This window comes from Tursiops truncatus, chromosome 9, assembly GCF_011762595.2.
Source record: "Tursiops truncatus isolate mTurTru1 chromosome 9, mTurTru1.mat.Y, whole genome shotgun sequence".
NCBI classification, from domain to species: Eukaryota; Metazoa; Chordata; class Mammalia; order Artiodactyla; family Delphinidae; genus Tursiops; species Tursiops truncatus.
The window spans coordinates 9,496,505-9,505,532 of record NC_047042.1 but is presented as its reverse complement, the minus strand read 5'-3'; the positions used below and the strand labels follow the sequence as shown (position 1 = coordinate 9,505,532).

General features: G+C 59.6%; 1 protein-coding gene across 1 annotated transcript in view; it reads right to left on the bottom strand.

Moving 5' to 3' along the window:
• Window positions 1-212: 212 nt before the first annotated feature.
• NUDCD3 (NudC domain containing 3) overlaps window positions 213-9,028 on the bottom strand; it is a 73,111-nt gene continuing 64,295 nt past the window's right edge. The window contains exons 5-6 of the mRNA XM_033862850.2: window positions 5,332-5,520; window positions 213-1,979 (exon numbers count right to left, since the gene is read on the bottom strand). Of these exons, the coding sequence (XP_033718741.1) occupies window positions 1,869-1,979; window positions 5,332-5,520 (300 nt within the window). The 3' untranslated portion in view covers window positions 213-1,868. The remainder of the gene's footprint in view (window positions 1,980-5,331; window positions 5,521-9,028) is intronic.

The following is a 9,028-nucleotide window of genomic DNA, read 5'->3' as shown; positions in this document are numbered from 1 at the left end:
AATCTTTTCTCCTGACCAAAAGCTTATTAGATTTCTGAAATCTGTGTGGAGTCTTGCCAGGATGCAGGCTGGATGAGAAACACCTCTGGGAGATATTTAGGAATTTCCCATTTTGGCGTTTGCTGTGTACGCGGGCCTCAGGGCTAGAATTCGGGTAATGACCACACAATGAGAACTGTCTTGGCAACGATCGTCACACACAGACCCACAAGTGCTTAAATACAGATTTATTGCAAACCAACACCGGAGACAGGGTGATTTCGCAGGTGTGTACCCCACTTCCTTGGACCTCAGCTGACGGAGCTCAGTGGCCAAACTGCTGCTGCCAGGTTTGAAGAGAGAAAATGGGCAGAGTGCACAGGCTCCAGGGCCCAGGCCGGCAGCGAGGGGCAGAGGTCTCCCACGACACGGCGAGGGCGAACGAGCACTCCCTCCCCTGAAGCCCCGCACTCCCAGATGCCTGCGAGCTGCTGTTACAGCGGGCGGGGTGGGGAGAAACCAACACTGGAAATCAAATCGGGCAAAAGGAAGACAACTGGCCACTGAGTCCACAGCTCCCAAAGTCTCCCAAACAGCTGAGGCGCAGGCACCACAGCCCTGCCGGTCGCAGCAGAAGACCCCACGGGGGCGGCGGAGGGGAGGAGGAGACAGGGGCGTGTTGAGAATGGTTCTCTCACAGACACGTGCCAGTGAGACCTTTCACTATGTGGGACAGGTGTGCAAATCCTGAGGGCGCTACAGAGGGGCCTCCAGCAGCTCCGTGGCCAGCCTCGGTGACAAGTGCAAACAGCAGGGCCCTGTGCTCCCATGGTGGCGCTTCCCCCAGCCACCTGGTGTCCACGCCTCCTGTGGTGGCATCAGAGCAAGCAAACGCTTCCCAGGGACCCAGGGATGTGTCTACAGGGCGCTGTGAGCCAGAAACCTGCCCCCACAGACTGTGATGAAGCAGCTCCCACCTCTGCAGTTAAAGGGGGAAGGCTCCAGAAAGAACGCCCCCCAGACAGGGCTCCTTCCTCCCCCAGACCAGAGAACAGAGCTCACGAGGGCAGGTTCCAGAGTGCAGAGACCTGCAAGGTCACTGCCCGGAAGGGCAGCCCCACAGTCCTGGTGAAGGGCACAGGCTCTGGGTCCTGGGACAGCGGTGGGAGCAGAGCCACGAGCTCTGTGCGGTGCAGTCTGGCCTCAGCCAGGAAAGGACCAAGGGCTGCACCGAGCAGCTGACACACCACGGGGCCTCCTGAGGGTGCCTGGCCCAGCTCACTTTGACAAGAACCGGATCCCCCGAGAGAAAAGTGCTAGGCTGGGTGGCAGCAGAGCAGCCCGGTCAGGAGAGGGACAGATCCTGCCGTGCCTGCCCCCGAGGCCACAAGACACTTTCTTCCAGCGTCCAGATCCGGCGGCAGGACCCCAGTTTCCGCAGCTCCTCAACGAGGCTGAGGCAGGCGGTGAACGCGTACAAGCAGGCGGGCAAGACCACACGTGAACACACCCAGCAAAAGGTCGAGGCTGCGCTCTCCCCAAACTGGCCAGGAGCTCGGCCCTCAGGCTGCACAGTCCTGCCCACGCTTCAACAGCCGAGCAGCACCCACGCCCGCCCCAAGCGTGAGAACAGCAAGCAGAGAGCACACGAGCAGCAAGCGGAGGGAGGGGGTGGCTAACGGCCAGGAGGGGCCGGAGCTGCGCCTGCCAGGACACCCCCTGCTCTCTAACACCCGCCCGGCACGGGCCACGCAGCCCCCGCCCTGCTCTACAACAGTCTGGAGATGCAGGGCCAGAGTGGAGGCCGGGTTCCCCCTTGAAAAGAAGGATGGCAAGGGTGAACCAGGCGAGCGAGTCCCCGCCGGCGAGGGCTTCCTTTACTCCGGTCATTAAAACTGCACAGCCCCGGGGGAGATGTTGAACATGGCCGGGTCGAATCGCTGGCCTCGGAAGGGGGAGCCTTCAGCATCCCACCCCTTCTTCAGCATCTCATGGACTTTCTACAAACAGAAAATAGAGAGGTTAACTGTAGTCACCAGGCCCGCATGTCCTAGAGCAGGACTCTGCTCTGCTTCCTCCGGAAGAGGACCTGCCCAGGGTGACAGCAGACCCTCCGCAAAACTGTGCTTCCCACATGCAGATTCCATCCCCATCTTGTCCCCAGCGAAGCACCGGCTATCTTCCTGGCTCAGATGCTGTCCCTTCTCACCAGAAATACCTATCCGAACTCCAAATGGCCTGAGGGCTACAGCCCACAGGGCTGACTGAAGTGCAAAGAGGGGTTCTCTGCTCCCCCTTCCCAGGGAGAAGGCTGGTGGCCTCGAGGCCTGCACCCTCAGATAGTCTGGGAATGACCCAGGCTGTGACTCAGAGAGACCTCAGGGAGTCTGGCTGTGGACCCACCAGTCACCGACCCCTGCAGCCCTTGGGGGGCAGAGGTCAAAGCTGCTGGATCACGTATCCCAGCACATGGGCAGCCTGGACCATCCAGCCTTCAGGGGCAGCAGCAGGCCAAGCACTGTGGCCTGGGCCAGGGCACGGCAGGAGGCTGCGCCTATGAGGGAGGTCCCTCGCGGTGCTGTAGGCCCTCCTTCCCCGCGGGTCCCCGGGTCTGCCCTCTGTGCTTCCCTGCGAATACATCAGGCTGGGAACCATCTCCCCTTCCTTCTGACCAGGAGAAACAAAGAGACTCACTGCCACGGGGCCAGAAAGCCCTGTCCACCTCTGGCCTCTAGGCTGACAGACTGAGCTGAGGGGAAAACTCCCGGTGTCTGGCGAGGCTGCAGGACTCCCCTCCTGACGGGGGCCTTCTTTTCCCTGTTATGAAACCTACGTGGTGCAGCAGCAAACACATCAAAGATGGGTAGTACATCTCAGGGATTAATCCATATTACTCCCAACTCGGTACAGATGACACACGCCAGGGACGCTGGGAAGGGCACTGGAGGAGCGGGCAGTGCTGCCCGCAGGCCGCCCCCCGTGGAGAAGGGGCCAGAGAGGCCGGCCCCGCCCACCAGCCTGACTCCGGGGTTTCCTGGCAGCCCTGCTGGGCCAGGCCTCCTCCTCCGTCCCATCCCTCTTCCTCTAGCTCTCGCCCACCTACCCCTCTGAAGCCCCCTCCTCCCAGTCTCTCAACTCACTCTGTGCCCCTCACCTGAGCACCTCCTCTGCTGAGTGAGCCCTGACCCACCTGACGGGCCCCTCACGCTCCAGCTCCATGGGGCCCCGGCCCGCTGCCTGCGCTGGTCCTGCCGCACGCCCCTCATGGCCACCACCTGCTTTCTTAAGCCGCCCCTCCTCCCGGTAGCCCCCATCTGAAGCCACCAGTCAGTCCTGCTGACTCTCCAGCCCCGATTTCCTTCTTCTCCTGGGGACGCTTTCCTCCGAGGACTCCAGAGACTGTCCGTGGCTTCAGCACCGCGAAGCCCAGCTCCCTCACCGCCAGGCCACGCCAGCTCTACTGGCTCCTCGCGCCTCCAAAGCTCTTCTCTCCGTCCAGATCCTGCTCCCCACACTGCGCTTCCCTCAAGGCCCCGTGTACTGAGGACAGTCCACGTGGAAGCCTGGGAGGCCCCGAATGTCTGCTAAGCCCAGATGAGTCCCAGACAGCAGTGCTGGTGCTCCCCCTCTACCACCACGGCCCTGAGGTGTCAGTCCTCTACCATCTCCAGCAAGGGCCGGCGAGCTGGAGGCCCCTGCCCGTCCAGGAGCAGGTCAGCTGGGCGAGGGGTCACCCCCGAGTCCTGCCGCCTGCACCACCAGCCATGGGCTCCTGTGTGTCTGCTGAAGGTCTCCACAGGGCACTGCACTCGGCCAGGCACTCACGCCCCTTCATGGTCAGCACACTGCCTGGCACATGGCAAGCCCTTCCAGAATCCCTTTCGACTCAAACCACAGAGGTCTTTCCATTAGACTGCAGGGTCTTCCAGGCTCTTCTTCAGATCCTTCTTGATCAGCCGGCCCCATCCCTGAGCTCATCAACAGGGACTCGGCTTCCTACTTGGGTCTCACAGCCAGGTGCCTGCCCACTTCGGGGCAGCGACACCCACACTTTCGACGGCTGCACAAGGTCCCCTCCCGTCAGGCCAGCGTTCAGAGTGCTCGTTCACCTGGTGGCCACAGGCAAATGCAGCACAACTGGCTAAAACTGCCGCCTAAACGTGCACAGAGGTGGGTTGCACTCCGCGTCCTGTGCCCTGCGAGCTCAGCGATTACAGCCAGGGGCCAGTTTCCGTAGACAAGACCAGCAGATGCCTGTGATCCAGTGGTCAACCATAGCCCTGGCCTCTAGCCCCAAAAGCCCAGGTGGGTCAGGGAGCCAGACCAAGAGGCGATTCAGAGACTCGGGGAGGGGTGACAGACAAGACTGGAACCAGCTCAGGGTTCAAACCCCAGCCCTGCTGTCTGGCTGTGGGACCTTGAACACGTGCTGTGACGTCTAAACCTCGACCCCCCTCTCAGGGGTGCTGCAACAGGGACCATGACCCAGCCAACCCGACCCAACCTGCGTGCAGTAAGCACTCACTAAGCACTCCCCTCCATGGCTCCTTGGCCGTTGAAAGAGCGAGGCAGGCCGTTTGCATGCAAGGTCTGAATGAGACAGAAAGGAAGGACCACAGGCACGGGGCAGTGGGCGGGGGCGCTCGACGGCCCCAGGCCTAGAACACTCACAGGAGCCACAAAGTGAGGCCCCTGGGAGACAAAACAGGACGCCTGAGAATCTGAATGGCACTGGGGGTGGGGTGGAGGGCGGGCCTCGTGTCTGACACATGAGCAGCCTTGGAGATGGGCCGTGGTGCCATGGCTCAAACTCCCGGCGCTCTTCACGTGGGACACTGGGAACTAAAAATAACCTGAGAAAAGCAACCCTCACTTCTGCAGGGAGTCACTCTTGGGAGTATTAAAGCAGAAGGAAGACGGTACACATCTAACTAATCCTCCTCGTTGTGGCCACCACAGGCTCAGGCACGAGCCTCCTCTTTAGTCACTAACTTCCTCCCGTCCCCCCACAGCCGCAGGCACACTTCTCACGCCTCTGACATTTGGAAGTGACTTGGAAGGACTTTCTTCCCATTGGCCCTTTGTGGTCAAACCCGCACCGCCCCGAGGCAGGGCTGGGCCTGACTCTCCCTCCTGTGCTGAGGGTCCTGGAGGGGCTAAGGGGAGGGATCCGTCCGCACGGCCCCAGCGTGTCAGCTAGCAACACGCGATACCACTGGGACCCCGAGGACAGACAGCTCTTGGCTCTGCTGGCTGGGCGCCCCGTCCCAGGCGGCCAGCAAGCCGGCGTGCCCGCGCCAGGAGCCCACAGCAGCTCGCCCCGCCCCCGCTCCGACCCCAGAGGGCCCGTACCAGCTCGTGGCTCTGCGGCTTGCCCTGCAGCTTCTGCTGGTAGTCGAAGGCGAGCCTGTCCAGGACGGCGCGCTCCTCCTCGTCCACCGTGGCCATGGAGCGCTCCTTGTTGATCTGGTCGATGTCGATTTGCTCCTCCCCCTCCAGGATGGCGTTCCACCAGTACTCGCCCACCTTGTTCAGGCTCACCTGGCACACGAGGGCAGAGACACAGTCAGTGTCGGGCAAGTGGCACCGGGGACCCAGCGGGGCTGTCCAGACCCCGGGCACTGAGTATTCCACTCTCCACCACCATGACTGGGCGGTGCCTGCGGTCCTTGTCCCCCAGGTCCTCTCAGAAGACACTGACCCCCGTAGGCATCAGCATCCGCACTGCTCAGTCACCAGAAGCCCAGCCCACTCGGACCAGAGTGGGGCGTTTCCCAGCACTCCGAGCTGCCCCATCCGCTGGTATCCAGACCCCATCACGGTCTCCCGAGCTGCCGAGGGAAGCTGGAGCCCAAACAGGAGCTTCTGTCAACATCCACCTGCCCGGGCCCCGCTAGCTCACCCCTCTCCCTCCTGCTGACCGTTGCCGCCTCCAAGTGCAGCACCCAGGCTCCTGCCTGCTGGGGGGACCAAGCACTCGGTCTGACAATGACTACCCGCCAGCCAGACGCCCAGGCGCCTTGTCCCATTCTCTTTCCTGGCCAGGCGGCTGCAAGAGTGGCTCCCCAGCCCTGCGACCGCTGCATGTGACTCACCTGCCACTCAGCATCATGGTGCAGCCCAGTGAGGGACGGGGGGAGTCGGGGGAACACAAGAACTCAGAGACGGGGACTGCAGAATAGCAGGGCTTTGCCTGAAGCTGATGCCAAGTACACGCATCCCAGGGACCACACAGGGAGGGCCCAGGCCACCTCCTCCCTATGGTCACTGGCCGGCTCATCGGGAAACTCTTTACTGACTGGCCAAGAACTGACAGGAGGGCTGCCCACGCTCCCTCACTCTGTCCACTCTCAGACGGGATGTAACCCCCACTCATGCCCAGAGGGGCAGGGAGGTGACACAGAGATGACGGAGCCAGCAGTGAGAGCGGCGCTTCCTCACAGGAGCACCGTGAGGAGAGGCTCACTGGCCAGCGGGCAATCCTGACAAAGTGGAGTGCGAGCTGGCCCACAGGCGACATCTGTGAAGACACCGCAGGCCCATGGGGCCTAAGGAGTCGGCCCCGTGGCTCACGGGCTGCGGGGAGCGGTGCTGCCAGCTCCAGCCCTGCTGCCCGAGTCCACGGAGAGCCCCTGCGGAGCCCGGGTCCCACAGCGTCACAGCAGAGCTAAGTCTCGGCCCTGAGAGCGGCTGAGGCATGGGCAGTGATGAGGGCGGGTCACACAGTGGAGACAACCTCCAGGAAACCACAAGCACAGCATGAATGTCAGCATCTCAGCACATTACAAAAGCAAGTCGCCCCACTTCTGACCATCCTGCGTGGACGCGGGCGTCCTGGGTGGACGCAGGGGTGAGATGGCAGGGGTTCTGAGCACCCCCTGCCCACCTGATCAGATGAATGACCTCTACCCTGCCAATGCCACTGTTTACATTCAGGGTGCAGCTTCTGTTTTCAGATGCTCTGTCTAGCCAGCTTCTGGCCAACTGCACTCTCCTGTTTGCATGCGCAGACCTGACCTGGCCCTCAGAGGCCCCAGTGCCGAGCACTGAGCCCCGTCTTTACAGAGCTGCAGATCACTGCGCCAGTGCCACAGAAACCTTCCACGGGGGAAATACATTCTCTTACCATTCCAGGAGAGACTTCTGAGGAAGTCGGCCCTCTGTATCCACAGGTTCTGCATCCACTGAAGTCAACCAACTCCAGATCAAAAATATTTGGAAAAAAAAATTTCCAGAAAGTTCCAAAATGCAAGACTTGAACTTGTCACACTTCAGCAACTGTTTACATAGTATTTACATTGCATTAGGTATATGATGTGAAGTAAACAGGAGGATGTACGCAGGTTACATGCAAACACTACGCCATTTATGTAAGGGACTAGAGCATCCTTGGACGTTGGTATCCTTCGGGGCGGGGAGAGGTGGGGGGAGGGCTGGGTTCTGGAACCAATCCCCTGAGGACACTGAGAGACGACTGTAAATCTCCAGAGACAACAGACCCTTTAGACTCATTTTACTTGTATCTTCGTTAGTCGTCATCATGGCCAAGATCTCTCTAACATGTACTGTTAGCGCTCACAACCTCTGTAAAATACCCACTATTACCTCTACCTGGAATTCAGCGCCTCGCCTGGATCGCCCAGCGCTACAGGCAGAACAGAGCCATGCTCGGACCAGCAGCCCGTGACAGCACTGTGGGGCCAGCCCAATCCCCGCCCCGGGGCTCTGCTGCTGCTTCTGCGCGTACGAACCACACACGGGGTGTCCCAGCCAGGTCCACACACACATCCAGGCCCGACACAGCTCGGGGGCTCAACGGGACTGACCCTGAAAACAAGGAGCCTGGTGGGCCTCGCTGCCCGGGCCTCGTGTGTCCACAGAACAAGTCCGCATGGGCACTCTGCAGACCCAGTAAACATCAAGATGAGCCCAGCACCACAGTAAAAATAATTTAAGGTGAAATTCACGTTAACATAGAATTAGCCATTTTAAGGTGAACAGTTCAATGCACTTAGCGCATTCACAAGAGTCTGAGCTATTACCACCTCTTATCTAGTTCCAGAACACTCTCATCACCACAAAAGGAGAACCCGTGCCCATGAGCAGTCACTCCCCACTCTGTCCCTCCCCCAGCCCTGGCAACAAATCATTTATTTGCCTGTTCTGGACATTTCCCAAAAACGGACACACAGGCTATGTGTCCTGTGCCTGGCTTCTTTCACTCAGCACGATGTCCTCACGGTCCATTCATATGCTAGTGAGTCAGAACTTCATTCCTGTTTCAGGTGGAATAATACAGAGTGCAGCAGCAAGAGGACATGGGTGAAATGTTCTTGGAATGGAGCTCAAGGATTCAGGTCTAAAAGTAACATCTTTGATAAAGCAGTCTGATGCTTTAACATTTGGTTTTGATTTTTTATTTTAACATTTTTTTATTTTTTTTTAAATCAGGTTTGTGGAGGCGTAAGCTGGCACACAGTAAAATTCACTCTCTTGAGGGTGCATCCTATGAGTTTTGACAAATGCAGCCACGTAGCCACCACTGCTATCAAGCCACACCCCAAAGCTCGCGGTCCCCTTTCGACGGCGATCCCCTCAGCCCCTGACACTTGCTTTGCCATTTCGTTGGTCTGTGTCCGTTGGTCTGCTCTTCTCTTAGCGCAGTGGCCTGGTGTTCAGCCATGCTACGCGCGCATGGGGGTCACCCCGACATAGGCCGACGCACCTGTGGGTGGACAGGTGGGTGTTTCCAGGGTTCAGCGGTCAGCTACCAGGCTGCCTGCAGGGCTCTGTGGTCTCCTTTCCCCTTCGTAGGTATCCAGCAGTGGGACTGCTAGGTCCTATGGTAAGTGCACATGTAACTTTATAAAAACTGTCAAACTGTTTTCCAAACGACCTGCACGGTTTGGCCTTCCCATCCACAGTGCAGGGGAGCCCCAGGGGCTCCACACTGTCACCAGTCCCTGCTCCTGTCGATTCTTTCCAGGAGCCAATCAAATAAGCGTGAAGTGACATGTCGCCGTGGTTTTAATTGGTACTGCCTTAATGA